This window comes from Cygnus atratus, chromosome 26 (genome assembly GCF_013377495.2).
Source record: "Cygnus atratus isolate AKBS03 ecotype Queensland, Australia chromosome 26, CAtr_DNAZoo_HiC_assembly, whole genome shotgun sequence".
Classification (NCBI taxonomy): Eukaryota; Metazoa; Chordata; class Aves; order Anseriformes; family Anatidae; genus Cygnus; species Cygnus atratus.
Window position 1 is genome coordinate 10,737 of NC_066387.1, and position 17,327 is coordinate 28,063.

General features: G+C 39.6%; 1 protein-coding gene across 5 annotated transcripts; it reads right to left on the bottom strand.

Annotated features, from left to right (window-relative positions):
• Positions 1–943: 943 nt before the first annotated feature.
• Positions 944–17,293, bottom strand: LOC118260043 (scaffold attachment factor B1-like). 5 transcript variants are annotated; one of them, XM_035569948.2, is made up of 21 exons: positions 16,907–17,293; positions 15,894–15,981; positions 14,807–14,871; positions 14,440–14,718; positions 13,266–13,328; positions 12,581–12,608; positions 11,130–11,628; positions 10,663–10,712; positions 9,873–9,973; positions 9,053–9,202; positions 8,853–8,953; positions 7,804–7,943; positions 6,964–7,052; positions 6,294–6,430; positions 5,370–5,663; positions 4,398–4,535; positions 3,577–3,616; positions 2,642–2,763; positions 1,810–1,922; positions 1,547–1,613; positions 944–1,331 (listed from the first exon to the last, which is right to left on the bottom strand). In XM_035569948.2, the coding sequence occupies exons 1-21, from the start codon at positions 17,093–17,095 to the stop codon at positions 1,205–1,207; spliced, it is 2,880 nt and encodes a 959-aa protein (XP_035425841.1). In that variant the 5' UTR covers positions 17,096–17,293; the 3' UTR covers positions 944–1,204. The 5 variants fall into 5 exon arrangements, 4 of the variants coding, with proteins under 4 accessions (XP_035425841.1, XP_035425844.1, XP_035425842.1 ...); XM_035569951.2 differs by having other exon boundaries at positions 14,512–14,718; positions 16,907–17,285; XM_035569949.2 differs by having other exon boundaries at positions 3,577–3,613; positions 16,907–17,285.
• Between the last annotated feature and the right edge of the window lie 34 nt (positions 17,294–17,327).

Consider the following 17,327-nt stretch of genomic DNA (forward strand, 5'->3'; position numbering starts at 1 on the left):
AGCGAGGCGTTCTTCTTACCTTCCTTTGGCAATAGCCCTTCACTAGTATTTAGTGATTTTGGCAGATTCCTCTTGCAGATAATACCAAGCATCTCTGCGCACGACCTCTGTGCTCACCCTTAGAAGCCAGGCTAGAAACCAACTGTAGGCTGCGACCTTCAGCACCCACCCACAGCACAAGCTGCTGTTCTTCAGCACGCACACACCTCCTGACATTCTTCCATTGCTTGTTCCACTTCTCTTCCCAGGTACACCACACCTGCACCTAAGAAGCTTCCTTCTCGAGGTTGCTAGACCCAGCAGCAGGGAGACAGGCCCTTGAAGAACAGCATCAAGGCTCCCATCGCGTGGCTTCCACATCTGCAAGGGAACTAAGACATGCCACAGCTGGCACGGTCAGTAGAGATGTGGAGTTGCCTCCTGCACTCCGAAAAGCCTCAACTGTCAGGGTAACTATCAGTAGCACCTTTTCCTTAAATAAAGAGAAAGCAGATGTATGGTAAAAAGCCTCCCTGACAAGTATCAACTCTGTGCTTCAGAAACAGGGAGAGGAAAACGTCCTACAGAAAGTACAGCGGTCAAGTACAGTTTAAAATGGGCAGAAGGGTATGCATTTCCTCTGCTTCATTCAGTCTGAGCTAAACAGTTTGGGATGAAGTTTTCCAGCAGGAAAGGTCAGTGGTAAGCTTGAGGCAGAAATGGACTGTGAAAACCAATCGATACAAGTTTGGCAACTGAAGATGCTCTGTAATGAGAACTAGGGAACCTTGAAACTCCCCACACTCTGGGAGCAGCGTTCTCCCTCCATGTCCCCCCCGCTGCCTCTCCCGACCTACAGACAACACTCTCCCCCCACTGCTGCTCGCCATTTCCCCAGAAGCAGCTGACTGCATGGCACCTCGTCCTGTGTGCCAAGGAAGACTACAGGAAGATGGAATTGTTAGCCATAATCTGTTTTATTATTTTTGAAAAATGGAATGTTTCACTAAAAGAAACTTTAACTAATACTTGTCCAAGAACACATTCACAACAACAAAATAAACAGCTGATATATTTGGCTACAATATGGCAGCAATCTTGCTTTCGTAATCACAAATTCAAGGTGACCCTGCTCAATAGAATTCACCACCATTGTCATCTTGTATTAAAAAAATATATATATTTATATATATATATATATAAATATATATTATTTATAGTGCTTTCAGTAGCGGCGGGTAAAACGGGTTTCAGTCAGTCTGTTTGTTCTCTCCTGGCCTGCAAAACCTCCTTGTATTCCACCACTCTGCATTATCTGGCTCTGGTTTCCACCTTGTGTGAAGCCTCCACGCCTAAAACAAGACCAGGCAAATTCAAAATTGGACACAACTAAATACTACTACAAATCTGAGAAAAGGCGTTTGCTTAGGTTTTTTTCTACTCGCAAATCCATACTTGGGTAGAATCTGAAAGTATTATTTTATACTTTTGACACAGGAATTTAATGTTTTATTCAGATGTCAGCTATTATGAAACATTCATAAGCAGTCCAAACACAGCTTCTTACCCTGGTATCCCTCCTCGATTCATCACATGGCCTGGTCCTGACTGACCAGGCATGCTTCTATCACCACCTAATCAAAAAAAAAAAAGGGGGGGGGGGAAGGTATTCATGTTTTCCTATTAAAAAAGCAACATTTTGTTTCCAGAATTGTATTTGCTTTCTTGCCAATGTTGTTAAAGCTCTGTAGGAATTTTAACTACCACTAGAAGTTCAGCAGCAGTAATTCATAGAAAAACCACAATCACACTGGTAAGCAGCAAGTGTACCTTGCCATCTCTCATGATCCCGTCCCATCATTCCTCCATCCACATTTCCCTGCCATGAACGATCTTGATGCCCCTCTAACTTTCGACCATGATCTCCCCAGTCACGTCCATCTCTTAAAAAAATAAAAGAAAGTCTTCTAGGTGTGTCCCTTATCAATTTAACAGCATAGGGTAAAGCCAAATACCATACCCCATAAAAGAGTGTATTAAGGCATTAGTCAAGCTGTATCTGTATCCACCCAGTCATTGCAGTAAGAACTGTTCAAAGTCAAACAATGAGAAACTTGCTGAACAACATCCTCCACACAAAGCCCATCTTTTTCCAATCTACAGACATATTTAGCATCACAATATACTAAAGCACTTACACAGGGACCAATTAATCAGCCACCATTCCTCTATCTGGTGTATTTATGTAGAACTGAACATTATGCATCTGAAATACACCTAGCTTGACGACTCACTGATTTGAAGACCACTAAGAACTGTCTCAGTCCCCCACTACTGCAGGAAAGAAAATCAATTTCCTTAAAACCTGTTAGTCACAAATGCAACTTTTGTGGGCACTATTGGACCATCTAGCGTAGGACTCAATCTTATCTTTAGAAAAGGAAATTTACAAGAGAACCAGTTTCCAGCTGAGCTACCTGAGCAGTACCTCTTCACTCACTAAATTCCTTGCTTATTCAGATGAGAATAGATGTTTGAAGAAACTACCTGGAGGAAGTATTCACACTTGGGAAACTGCTTCCACTGTCACCCCCTTCAAAGGTTTACCGAGCATTAGAATTAAGATTCAATAAATTGCTTCCCTTATTTCTTACACACTAACCGGGTTTGTGGAGGTATCCCTCTCCCTTCATTCATTCTTCTGTCAGACCCATAGCCACCCCAACTATCCCGGGAGTCCCGGGAATGACGGTCTGGCCCTCCATGGCGTTCATCTGGGTAATGCTGGAAAGCAAATGGTACAGAGTTCTGCTAAGAATTGATGCAGGTTTCTTTTATGATATCAAAATTTCAGCTTCTCAGAGGTTGCAGTTTTATTATGTGCCAGAAAATAAAACAGCTGTCTCATGCTTCACTGTTTCCATAGTTGCCACTGTGTACAGTTCACTTGAGGCACTAATTTTGTTTCACAGTACATATTCTACTCCAATTATTGGTAGGTGGAAGCTTTGTATTTGGTTGTGCTGGTGCTCTTTTTTTTTTTTTTTTTAAGGCTTACATTCTCGCTACAGATTTTTTTTTCCTTTACTAGAATGCCTGCCTCGTTTCTGAAGAGAGGAAGGAAGGAAAGTTTTAGTATACCTTTGTGATACCAGTTTTCACACTTGTCCTTTTATAGTCTTCTTGTTGCATCATGGCACCACTTATTTTCTACATACCGTTTAGATACACATCAGAGAAGGGAATCCTTGCCAACTATGGATACATTACTACAGCATTTACCTCTTCACATATTGCAGTCACCTACGATTGTTAAACAAAACTTCTACCACCACATATCGTATTCTGGTCTGAAGAAACACCATACTGCAGCTCTAGTCACTCCGAGGATTTTTTCCTCAATTATGGCTAAATGCCCTAGTGAGCAAGTAACTTATGTTAGCATGTTACTACACTATGTCAGTTAGTGACTGAACACATACTGTTTAATTCTAGTGGTAATTCCATTTAAGAAATGGGTATCATGCATATTGTGCTTCTTCTGCTTTGGGACTGGTTTGTTTTTTAAACTGAAGTGATTGTTTGGGTATGACCCACCTGCCCATCTCGATCTGGTATCCCTCGCGAACCTTCTCTTCTTGAAGAAAATAAGAGAAGTTTCAGTCAAATCAACATAGCAATCATAGTTCTGGTGTTTGTATGAAGTAGCATGTGGAAATTTATCTTTGTTAGGCTTTAAAACTGAGAACACCAATACTTGTTTGGCTGTAAGATATTTAAATGATTTTTTGTTTCAACAACCTAGCATACAAAGACATCAAAGTAACGCTTATAGTAATATTAGTAAGCAAGGTGTCACTGAGACACGGTCAGGAACCTGAGGGAAGAACACTGTGCCAGGCCTTGAACCAAGGAATAATACAGAGTGAACCAACCAGCATCAGAAATGAGTTACAAGCAAAAGCAAAGTAGAACAGTTCTTGCCAAAGCTCCTTTGAGAATAAACCGGAAGTGTCAACAGCACTATGCAGAAAGCATTTTTGTAGACTGTGGAAGTAAAGTCAGTGTAAGCTAGGCTGTGAAGATGAAAGTAGGGAAAGTTTTAAAGCAAAGGAAACTGCTAAATCTTTGGCTAATGAATGGGGATTCACAAATCAGATTTCTATCCATCTTGAGAGAAGTTACAGGATCTCCCTCAGCACCACCACAGACTACAACAGAAATTAGCTTATAGTATTTAAGCAACCTTTTTTGATATATATTAAGTGAGGGAGACAGAATTGCAAGCATGTATAAACTTAGACACAAGAAATGCAAAAGGCTCATTTGTTTTCAGCACTGTTCAAGCCATTAGTAAGCCAGGAAAAGACACCTAATTTCCACAAAGGCATAGAAAGAAGAGCCACCTCCTTACTGACCTGTCCAAAGAATGATCTTGGTATCGGCCACGATCCCTGTGGTCAAAGTCATGGAAGCGGTCCTGACGACCAAATTCAGAGTGGTACCTATCATCCATTGCCATTCGCTTTGTCTCTGGCCAGTAAGGATCATCTCGCCTGAAAGAAAAGACACAACAGAAGTCTCAAAGCAGTCTTCCTTTCTTGCTCTCTTGAACAAGATCTTGAGATCAAACCTCATTCAGTCCAATTATTCAAAAAGTTATTTTTGATTTATAATTAAAAACTCTGAAGCGTTAAACTGACATCACATTTCAGTTTCAGAGAGGAAGCTAGTTGCATGAACACCATACAAAAAGTGTAACCTCAGCACAGCTGGACATGAGTGGAGCCTAGTAAGTACCTGTTCCTGCTGGCATCCCTGTTTTAGAGTTTAGAAACACAGAATAACCCAAGTTGGAAAAGACCTTCAAAATCATCAAGTCCAACCGTCTACCTGAACTACCAAGTCCCATCACTAAGCCATGTCCCTTAGTGCTATGTCTACATGCCTCTTAAAATACCTCCAGGGATGGGGACTCCACCACTTACTTCCCTGGCAACCTGTTCCAATGCTTGACCACCCGCTCCATGAAGAAATTTTTCCTAATGTCTCATCTAATCCTCCCTTGGCACAACCTAAGACTGTTCCATCACATTCTATACCCATTTAAGTGAAGGATTTATATTCTCAGTCACTCGTCTTTGAAAAATAGTTCCCAATTCTTTCAAATCTTCTATAATAAATTTGTGCTTACAGGTACTTAAGTACAACATTTACTTTTTCTAAAGATCAATGTTGAACTGTTAACAGCAACAAAGCAGAAAGCCTTCAGTTGTGAACCCCAATGACAGTTACAGCAAGAGTATTTTCAAATTAGAGTATTCTAAAGCCTATGTATCTGTAAATGGATGTGGCCAAAGACTTCAGTATCTCATCCCAGGTATTATTACCTGCCATCAGGATCATATGGCCTTCTCATTGCAGATCGCCGTTCTTGTTCATAGCGTAGCTGTTCCTGCTGACGTCGCAGCTCTTCTCTCTCTCGCTGGATTCGTTCCTGTTCTCTCCTTCTTTCCTGCTCTATGTGCATTCTTTCTCTCTCCAATCTCTCCCTCTCCAAGCGCTCTCTGTCAAGACGCTGTCTTTGAAATTCAAGTCGTTCCCGCTCTCTCTGGAGCCTCTGTCTTTCATCCCGTTCATGAATGGCTTGAAGCCGTTGTTCTCGTTCTCGCCTCTCTCTCTCTCTAATTAAAAGAGCAGATATTTTGTTTTCAGTCAATTATCTTGAGTCTAGGCTTTATTGCTTGTTTTGGGTGTTTTTATTTGTTTGCCTTTTTAGAAAGTTATATTCTTCCCACTAGCTGCTTAAACACAAATGGTGTATACTCAACTAAATCACAGCCACCTAAACAAAAAATTAGTCCATATAGGTTAAAAAAAAGTAGTAAGGATAAGGATTCTGCATAAATAACACAGTAGCTACTCTAAGTTAGACTGAAAAAGCTTTCATAGAGCACAGCATGTCCTAATGCAGAACTGAGGAAGTATTTAGAAAGTAGTTACAAACTTTCAGGGAAAACACACGTATATGAAAATTCAATTCTGACTGAGTAGAATAACAGACCTGAAAGTACCTACAGAAGTTGTTATTCAGGAGAGCCTCCTTAGAAGCATAGGCTTAGAGACAACTGGTTTCAGTAATAAAAACCTTCATAATTTGGCATTGCATCTGTTCTAGCAATAGTCTAGCAAATTCATCTGATATACAAATGTGGAAGGTCCAGCACACAACTATGTTGAAGCCTGTTCAAAAAACACGGGTAAGAGAGGTACAAGCAAATGCCATTCAAAGTTTAGAGAAGTGAAAAACTCACCGTCGCCTCTCTGTTTCCCTGATTTCTCTCTCTCTCTGTCTCTGACGTTCACGTTCTCGCTGTTCTTTGATTTTATCAAATGATAAAATATCTTGTTTCTCTTTGCTCTCAGATTTACGATCCTGGCTTTTTGTACTCTGAGTTAAATCAAAACAATACATTAGCCAAACACTTTCAGAGCACTTGTAGCTAGATTTCCAAGGCAAAACGCCCACCTTATGCCAACTTGAACAAAACAGGCTCTCACACCTTCCCAAAGGCAAATAATATTGAAATTCCACAGAAAAGTCAGGGAGAAGCACCCAGAATTTGGCTAGAACTTCTAAAGAGTTTAAATATATATAAATATTAGAGGCACAAGATCGGACTTGCACTGGTGAAAAATGATATACCGCTTTAAAGGTCACTGGTCACCATACTGGTTGAAATATATTATCTTAACTTCGCTTACAAAGTACATTTCTACTACCTCAACTACAGCAGCAGCAACTGACTATAACATGGCGAGATATAAGCATTTACTTTCACATCATCATCTTAACGTTTTGTAAAATGCAATAAAGGGATAGCTGTTCCCAATACGCAAGGCAAAAAAACCCTTCAATTATTTGCATATAAAGTTGGTTTACACCTATTATTATAAAAATACTTCTCTGAAAGCTGTACTTACCCTCTCTTTTGATGCAGAAGTTTTCACACTGATAACCGGCTCTCCTTTGGATTTATCCATTACTACAGTCCTTTCAGTTCCTCGACTTGCTGGAAAACAAAAATATGCCCAAGGAATAAATAATACCCAAGACATTCAAAAATTCTTGCAATAATTTAAAACCATTATGATATGAAGTAGTAAAGAGTTATTTTACTGAGGTTCTTGAATGTCCTATGGAAGAATGTATTTATGATTTAAATAGCTTACCGACATTTTGCTAAGTTGGGGGTGTGGGCAGTAAACTTATAAGTAGCACTTTCTACCTGGGATGGCAGTTAGAAGAAAACAAATTTAAGTTTGTTCTTAGGTCTGCAAAATACATACTTTCGCCACAATTGAAAAGAAAAAACAAAAAACAAAACAAAACAAAACAAACAAAAAAAAAACACTGCATCAGCTCTAAACCCAGTGACGGTTCCATAAAATTCACAGATTACCATATGCATCCTTTAAGGCCCACTAACAAAAACTATGTTGCTAAGCTACTAGCATTCAAAGTTGGAATAAAAAAAAAAAAGTTCTAAGGTATTTTGTGGCATGGCTTTTTTTGTCAATCAGGAAAACAAAGTATTGCAAAGTACAGTTCAGTCTTTTTACTAAATTATGAATCATGCAAAAGTTGGAAGTTTTCTGACCAGCCACAGTTCTTAATGTTTTAATGCTTGTTAGCCAATTAAGGAAACTTTTTTGGATGTGAAATAAGGTATTAGCAACTATGATAAAGCTTTTATCAACTTATTTTCTTTAAAAATAAAACAAGTATCTTTGAATGTATTTCTGAAGGACCACTAGAATTACCTGATTTGCTTGCCCTAGATCGATCAGAGGGTCCAGCTTTCTGATCATCTTTCTCTTTTCCTTCATCTTTCCCGTCTTTTTCTGATTTCTTAGCATCATCTTTTTGGCCGGCCTTCTCCTCCTTTTTAATACCAACAGACCTATAGACAAACTTTGCTTTAATAGAAATTCTAACAAGAAGTGCTACATAACCATTCTTACTGATCAAGTCAATCACGTAAAAAGAAAAAAAAAAAGAAAAAACACTCAAAAACACAGTCCAGTGTCTTCCATGCTGCTGAGCATTTGCAGTATGACAACGCATACTTGTACATATGTTTACGACTAGCAAACAATACTACACTAAAGCTGTCTAAAAGGAAGAAACTACAGATGATCTCTCTGAGTATTCGGCATTTGAGCGCCAGAAATAAAAGCCTCCTGTTCTGCCTGTAAGTAACATTCACACAGAACAGGGAGAAGAGGGCCCACGCAGGTATAGGTTGATCCCCACTAGAAAAGAAGTTTTTATGAACAGACACCTTTAGCACCTGATGCAAAGCAGACCAGTCTGCCAAAGCATCTCTTTTACCAAGTCTTTTATAATTGTATGAGAACAAAGTGTAGTAAAGCGAAATGCCTCTTTCAAAAAAGCCAGAGCACTTGAAAAACAAATATTAAAACACTGCTTACTAGCCATGCAAACAGTCCATCAAAAAGACAGACAAATTACTAGAAAGATTTGTCAGTTAAAAGAACAGGCCAAGTCAGAATCAGATTACAGGACTAACAGTTCTGACAAAAAATACCGGTTAATGTAAAAATGAACTATCTCCTCATGTAACTGATAAGTTTTGATAATAAAACCTGAAAAGCTTTGTATTTCTGAACAGAGGGCCAATCAAGGTGTGCTTATTGCTACAGAACAGCAATTTCAAATTTCCTAGTATTATTACTATTTCAGATGCAGCATGAAGCAAATCAAGACTTATCACAATTACTGTTCCCTTCTGTCACATGGCTGCGTTTCAAACGAGTTTTAAACAGGAAAATATAAAAGAACACTTTACTTCTCAGATTTGCAATCTGCTGAATGGTGCCTGTCTTTTTCCTTCCTTGCTTCGCCTTCCTTTTTGTCTGCAGGCTTTTTCCCAGCTGGTTCATTTTTTGCCTAGAATTTTAGCCAGAAATATTTTTAATAATGGAAGACAGGCACTAAACTTACGCACTTTTATTTTCATTATACTATCACGCAATAGCTACCATTTACCTTTTCCACAGAAATCATTTTCCCATGCAGCTCTGTTCTGTGGAGGTGACTAATACACTTGGTGGCTTCTTCAGATGTTGACATTGTAACAAAGCCGTAACAGCGAGCACCAGGACTGCGAGCATTGGTGACCACTTTTGCACCAACCACCTACAGGGGAAAAAAAATATATATATATACACATCTGTTCTGTATTTGCAGATCCATCACAAAATTAATTTTAACTTATCATTTGAGCAGCTCCATGTATTGGTAATAGTATAGTACCTATCCACTTTTAACAGAGAGGAAACATTCTTGGCACACAATATTCCATTCGCGTTTTAAGACAACAACATTGTTAAGCTCATTTCACATTTTAACCTGACCTGTATACTGTCCGTGACCCGTATCATGTCCATGATGTTCTAGAAGTGCTTCACTAAGAGACATTTGACAGAAATATCAGAATCACAGAATTGTCTAGGTTGGAATGGTCCTTTAAGATCATCTAGTTCCACTCCCACCACTCCATGGGCAGAGACACTTCCCACTAGACCAGGATGCTCAAAGCACCATCCAACTTGGCCTTGAACAATTCCAGGGATGGGGCATCCACAACTTCTCTGGGCAGCCTGTTCCAGTGCTTCACCACCCTCATCACGAAGAATTTCTTCTTTATATTTATTCTAAATGTAATGCTAACAGTGTTACACCTAAGTCAACAGCAACATGAACAGAGCTAAAAAGGTTCAATTTAAGATTATTGCACGTAAGCTCTGAAAAACTATAAACCAAACACTGATTAAACAATTTGTTAGTTTGCATATCTGCTACATACCTTTCCATACTTGCTGAAAAGATTCTTCAAGTCTGTAGCTCTAGTAGATGAAGAAAGTCCACTAACCCACAAATTTCTGCCAGAACCACTACCTGCACGACCTAATTTACAAAAAAAAAAAGCCAAACATCGAAAAAGAAAAAATACATTTACACAGGAATGCAACAGTGAAAAAGCAACTGCTCTACAAACTCCACTTTTCCTCTTCATGAACCTCTTTAAGCACGATTTTAACTCTACCTCTTCCAAACAATCTTAAAATCACATTGCAGCCTTCAAAAACTAACTCTTGACCTCCACACCTGACATGTATTTCAACAGTCTTAATGAGTTTTCATCTACACATTGCCCCCTACATTTCAATCACTTTGATGAGAACTACAAAGTATTAAACATTAATTCACAACAGAACTTTTTCTACTTTGTCAATTAGGAACTGAAATTCACAGTTCACCAGAAACACCATACACAGTATAGAGATTACACATCTTTGACATTTTCTGACAAATACCAGTCTTGACAGTACCTACCACCACTTCAGAAACCTACTGGGAGACTCCAGTGCAAAAACTACAGTGAAGATATGTGCACACTTACACACTAAAAGGAAACCAAAAATCACAAGAAAAGCAAGTCAAAGTATTTAAAATTAATAACTACAATTGCTCCATTCACTCCTTCATACATCCACTTATGAAAACTGACTTGAAAGAAAGGGTTAGATTTGACCAAGAAAAATTTTTAAGTCACACATACTTTTTTTTTTTAATAAAAAAAATACAAAACATACCTTTCTCATCTCTTGAGATTATCTTTGTATCTCTGTCCTCCTCAACAGGGCTAAAGACAAAACATCTCGTTATCCAACCAAGCAAGAGCATAAATGAAATTCTAGATTGCACGCTAGAATTTGATACCTACCAGTGAATTAGTTCTGAAATAAAAGATACCATTCAAATTTTTTGAAAAACAAGAGAAAATATGGGACTCATATACTTGAACGGACAATTAATTCTGTTTTGCAGATGACTGAAATTAAAATAATTTAAGAAAACAACCTTTGAAGGTTGAGGAAGGAAAGAAATCAAACCCTCTGCGTTTAAAAAAGTCTGCACAAGGAGAAATAAAACAGATTCTTTAGGAATAGGCTACAATTTCATGAGTCTTGGTGGCCAATTGAAGGAAACAGCTTATTCGCATCACTTAACGACCAATGAAAAAAGATAGCATCTGGTCTATAACGGAGAAAAAACAAACCTCTTTTTCTGATCACCGCCCTCACTGGTTGAGGACTCTCTAGTAGCAGGGGATTCCTCAGAATTAGCTTTGTCTTCTGTTTTCTTGGCATCTTCTTTGCTATCTTTGCCTTCAGGACCTGCGCCTTTTTCCGCTGTTTCCCCACTAGAGGCTTCCAGGCCTTGGAATCGTTTGCTACTCTGATCGCTTAGGGTCTCTAATACTAAAGATTCAGAGTCCAGTTTCTCTTCCTCTATTGTCTGTTCACTTCTCTCCCCTTTTGCTACAACTAAACGCTTTGCCTCCTTCCTTGACATAGCTTGTGCCGATTTGCTGTCCAAATCTAAAGCATCTTCCTCCAACTGAGCGGCAGCAAGAACATCCTCTTCCTCTGCTAGCCTCTTGCCTGGCACCACGTTACTTGCTTCCTGTGCATGTGGCTGCTCCACTTCGGAAGTTTCTTCGTTAAGTAGTTCAGATTTACAAGTTTCCCCCAAAATGTCGAGTATTTTCTCATTTTCTACGGATTTAACAGGAATAGAATGGCACAAGATTTAATCACCAGGGAAATACAGCAATCACAAATGTGGAACTGGCATGGCTGCCACACTAACACCAAGAGAACTTCTAAGCTACACAGAGATTGGAAAACCCTAGTGTACACAGTGTTAAAAGCGCTATGCTAACTGCAGTCTGACAAACTACCTTATCAGCCCTACAATGTTAACAGGGATGAAAAACGTCCCCACAGATTTAACAAAAACCTTCTGGCTGATCCTTGGTATTCTTCATGAAATCGTTCAGCTCTGTTTCTTCTCTAGTTAGCTTCCAAAGTCCAAGATGCTTAACTGAACATATCAATGCACTGAGAGTTCAATTTCCAAATTTCTGTGAAATTCTTTCAGCAGACAGTCCAACACGAAAATTGGGCATCTTCTGATGGTGCATGAGTGCGTTCGCAGTCCCAGAATGCGAGTATGATCTGTAGAAAATTCCCATGACGACACTCTATTCCTTCTTCTGAAGTTCAGTCACCAGAATTTATGTTCTGTACCAAAGTTTTATATTACCTGCATTCCTTTATTTATTCACAGAACTGTAATACAGTGTGATATCACAAGATCTGTTTTATATTCAGAACCTTTGCATCTTTAAGGCTCATTCTTTAAATCCGTTATAGTTGAGAGCTCTATGCAACTATTTCCTCCCATTAAATACAAGTTTTCAAAAAGTAGTTCTCTACAGATCTGGTGATATGACTGGGTTTCCAATCTCTATGATCGTGCATGACCTGGATTGTCCACCATAATAAGGTACACTACGGTAATGCATCAAAAAATAAACAGGAATACAAAAAGAATTAAAATGAAACTGTTTCAAAGCCCTGGACCCTCCCCCTCCCAACACAATACATCTATTTAAAACAAAACAAAACAACAACAAAAAAAAAAACAAGAAAAACACCACAGTACCTGGCTCCAAAGGTAATTCTTCAGTTTCCTGTGGAGAAAAGCAGCACAGAGAGAGAAATATCAGTATTCAAAAAAAGTCAAGACGTTATTGCTTACCCCCTACACCTCGGAGGAAAGCATTACTATGATTTATACCATTTCTACTTTGAAATTATTGAATTTTAAATAAATTTCTCACAAGATGGTTTAACATCACTTTTTAAAGGTTTTCATGCTTTATGAAACACATTAGTATTTCATTATTTCTCAAATACAGACACCACAAACTGGTGGTCAGTTTCAAGCAACTACAACACTGATAACATTTGTTTTTTTTTAAACATACAACACAGTAATACTTCTACAACCCTACTCACATTAATATGGGTATATAAATTACCAAATATAAGTGACATAGACCGTATTTTATCTTTGTGTTATCCTTCTCTAGAGTCTACTTTACAAAGTCTGCCTTTTGAAAGTGGTATTGAAAGAACCACCAGCCTCACTTGAAGCTACAAGTGTCCTTACTCAACCATGAATGAATGATCTGGAAATGAGGCCCATATTTCAGAACAGATCAGTTTCAGCTTTATTGTCAAAACGGGATACATACTCTTTTAAAGGAAGTTAAATATAAGGTATCAAGATAGTTTATACAATGGATAACAAGACTCGAAGCTGTACATGTACATACACAATTTACCTTTATTACAGTTAAATCAGATGAAGCAGCATTGAAACTGTTTCCAACATCTTCAGCCTCTACCTTGAAAAACAGAAAGCATTTCATTAGCTATAAAAGAACAGTATTCCAAACAAAATCTGAATGAGAAATCAAAGATTAGAAATTATTTCCTCTGACAACTATCAAGCAAATCTCTCAGCATGCAAAACAACCAAAGAGGTTAAAAACCTGACTGATGACTCCCACACCTCTTACCCATCCCCACCATATGAATAAGCTTTCCCATTACCTCTGAAATATGTTGGTTGCCTCAAAATCTTTTAAGGTCTTTGATTCTGGCAGCAATGTTTCTTTTTCTCTCTTATTTACAGCAGGAACATAGAGCCAAGAAGTCTATGTGACTAGATAACCATGTTTTTTACTGAGAAAAGAAGACTGCAGGAGTTGACCTAAACTCTGGCACTTTTAACGCTGAAAAAAAAACTTTTTCATTATTCTCCCTTGACTTGCATGAGGGAAAGGGGAAATGACTGGAGATAGAGGGTTGTTTACTTCTGCAGCGTAAAGACTTAGGGGGGGAAAAAATACCCATTTTGTAATTGTATAGTCTAGACTGATGAAACAATGTGTACACGCAACAAAGAACTACACTTCCCTATCAGACTGGATACAAATAACTTTTTGAGCCTTTTGTTGTATGTTTCAGAAGGTAAACACTTGACTTTGAGGAAAAAGTTTATCTTCTTGCCCCTATGAGCAACTTCATAAAAGCAGTGTAACAGACAAACGCAGAAAGCCAACAAAAATACTTTCAAAACCTAAGTAACCTCAGACCGTTATCCTAACCAAAAAAAAAAAGTATCCAGAATATATCTATGCTGCTGTTTAGCTGAAGTGAAACATAAATGCTGCAGCCTTATTTGTCTCACATATCCTCCTACATAAAGATATGAAAATGTGATTATAAGTATAAGGTGAAGTACTGAGTTCAAAGCGTTATTAATTTGTACAGTAATGCAATGCACACAAACAACATCTAAGCATTTAAAATCAAGAATATTTCCACATATATGTAAAAGAAGAAAAAGCAATGATTATGAGAACCAGTAGAGACCCAAATCACTTCAAGTACACTCTAGCTAGTTATACTATTAAAAAAAAAAATGATTCCACACACATAAGAGATGCATACCATCGCTACTGGTATTTCTCTTGATTCTTCTTTAATTTCAGAAAATTGTGGGGATAACTCCAAGTTACGTACAGCATATGCTGTAGGCTGATCTGGAAGTTCTTTCGTTTCTGCATCAGCATTTTCTTTACTGTCAGACAGCGAGTCAAGAATATTATCAGCACTGCAATCCTCTCCGCAATCTACAGCATTGCCATTATCTATTTCAGCTTCATCTAACACACTAATATCCATCATGTCAATATCCTGCAAGTTATCCAAACTTGCTTCGATATCCTCCTGTAAAAAGAAAAGTAGTATATATAATAGTCATTGTAACTTGAAAACAACGCCATTATTGCTTCACTTCCAACACAGCTTCACATACCTGTCCATCTCCAGAATCCTCTTCCAGGCCATTGTCTTCAATTCCCTCTTCATCTGGTCTACGTCCTAGCAACATTGATTGGTAGAATTTAAAAAGGTACAAACATGCATCTTCAAGTTGCATTTTTCCATCAGAATACATATTCCATTCAACTTAGTTATCTACTTTTTCTAATTTTTCCACAACTGACTGACAATTGTGACATTTTCTTTGCAGTTATGATTACCCATTTTAATTTGCAAGTAAATATACTGTTGGATTCATCAACAAAAATCTGAGTCAAAAAAATTAGTTAGTAAAATGTTTAAGCTTCATCTCAAAAATTTACATTTCATATAAACCAAAATTAAGTACCTAATTATAATCTTTCATTTTAAATAACTATTCTGTTCAGCTCTAATATGAAAGCAAGTTTCAACATTACTTGATTACAACAAAAGCTCAAACTGTGCTAATGTAACTAAATTATAGAAAAATAGCAAACTATTTTTAGAAAAATAAGCATTATGTAAGACTATTTCTCACCATCCAGAAACTATGTCTACACATGTCTTTCCCTATGGAAAGCCTTGAAAAAAAAAAATCAAACTTCCGATATTGATTAAAATCTGGTTTTCTGGGGGAAAAAACAAGACTGCTACTAGCTATGAAACGTAAGCACAACAAACTACAGAGGTCATTTTGATTTTGCTAGAAACTCTGTATTTCTACCTTGGGGGGAAAAAAAAAAACAAAACCTTACACTGTTTCTCAAAAGTAAAGGTGCAGTCATGTAAAGAAATAATAACCTATTTTAAAATAAGGCGTTATGGCATTAAAGGTCAGAACCAAGGAACAGAAACTTCAGCTATGTTCCAGCTTTTCCAGAAGACTGGGTTTATCCAAATCTGGCTCAGGCAAGTACTGTTAGCTACAGCCTTGCAACTGCAAAACATTCAGTGCACAACAGTACCAAAATTATACAGTGCGCTTTTCCAAAAGGCAAAGCAGACTTAAAAAGAGATTAGCAAGATTCTGGTTCACGGATAAAATCTAACAGAAAACCCAATGGGGAGGCAGGTGAAGATCTTCTCTAAATCCCCTGTACCTTTGCTGCTTCTTTTGGAAGTTTTCTTGTTGACAATTTCTGAAACTACTGGAATTTCATCAGGATTCCCCCCTTCCTCTTCAATAGCCTATTAAGGAAAAAAAAATAAAGATAGATATCAAAACAGATATAAAAAAATCTATTTGTGTTTCTCTGTTGATTTTACACACTGTACACCCGCCAGCAGAAAAAAAAATAAAACAAGAATTTAACACTTTGAATTAGACCGAAGGAACTTGGATATGCAATAAAAAGACACCAGCTTCAAAGCATCTAGCACACGTAAAATTGTAACGTGCTGGCATAAAGTTTCTGGAAGGCAGTCAGCAGTATAACCTATAGCCAAAAAATAAAAATACTGTTTCAGTTTTAGTTAAAAGCAGAGCAGAAGTTTGGGAAGTAAAGCAATATCCGACCAACTAGGTTGTGGTAGTCAGAGGTATGGCATTTGCAACAATGCACAGGTACACAAGCACCAGGGTGTCGTGACACAGTAAGAGCCTTGGATCCTGGAGACAGCATCCTGTGAAAAATGTCTATGTGCAACTTGCATCCCAAGTATTCTGATTAGGATGCAGCGCTCACGCTACCGACTTCTTCCTGAAGTCAGAAAAATCAATACACTGCAAAAAGCCCAGTGCACAAAACTGTAAATGCAGGAGCTCAACGGAGGGCAGACAGCCCACCGCTGCACGGCACTGGAAACACCTGAGCCGAGTGCCACAGCACGCACACTGCGCCGTGCAGGTCTAGGGACTGGAGCACGGCTCGCAGTAGAGCCGGCAACGCCACTCACCCCCACGCTGCTAGCAGCGGCCAGCACTCTCAGGGACGTTCGTCCCGTGCGGAACGCTCGAGTCGGGCCCGGGGGGCAGCCCCGAAGCACGCCCGCGGCCCGGCCGCAGCCTCGCCGCCGCTTGGCGCCATTTTCCTCAGCGGCGCCGGAGGGCCGGGGCCGCGCAGGCGCCGGCTGCGCCTCGCCCTCAGGCGGCCCGCGCGCGGCGCCCGCTCACCTTCCTGAGGCGCTCGGTCAGGACGCTCTTGTTGCCGCCGCTGTCCAAGTTGCGGCGCCTGAGCTCTGCCCGCAGGTCGATCACGCGCAGCTCGCTCAGCCGCCGGGTCTCCGGCTCTGAGCTGGGGCCTCCGGGCCCACCCGGGGCCACAGGCTCGCCCTGCCCGGCCGCTGGCTGGCTCTCCGCCATGGGGCCGTCGTTTCGACTCGCACGCGTGGAGCGAGACGGGATAAAGGCGACGGCGGAAAGCCGGAGTCACAACACAAAATGGTGGCGGAGAAGGGACGCACTGAGAAGGGGAGGGAAACGCAGCTCGCACGCGCGCAGCGCCTAACGCCCCAGCCGGCAGCCTACGCGCCTGCGCGCGGAACCGCGCCCGCCCGTAACGACGGGGCGACGAGGCGCGCAGGCGCGCTGTTCC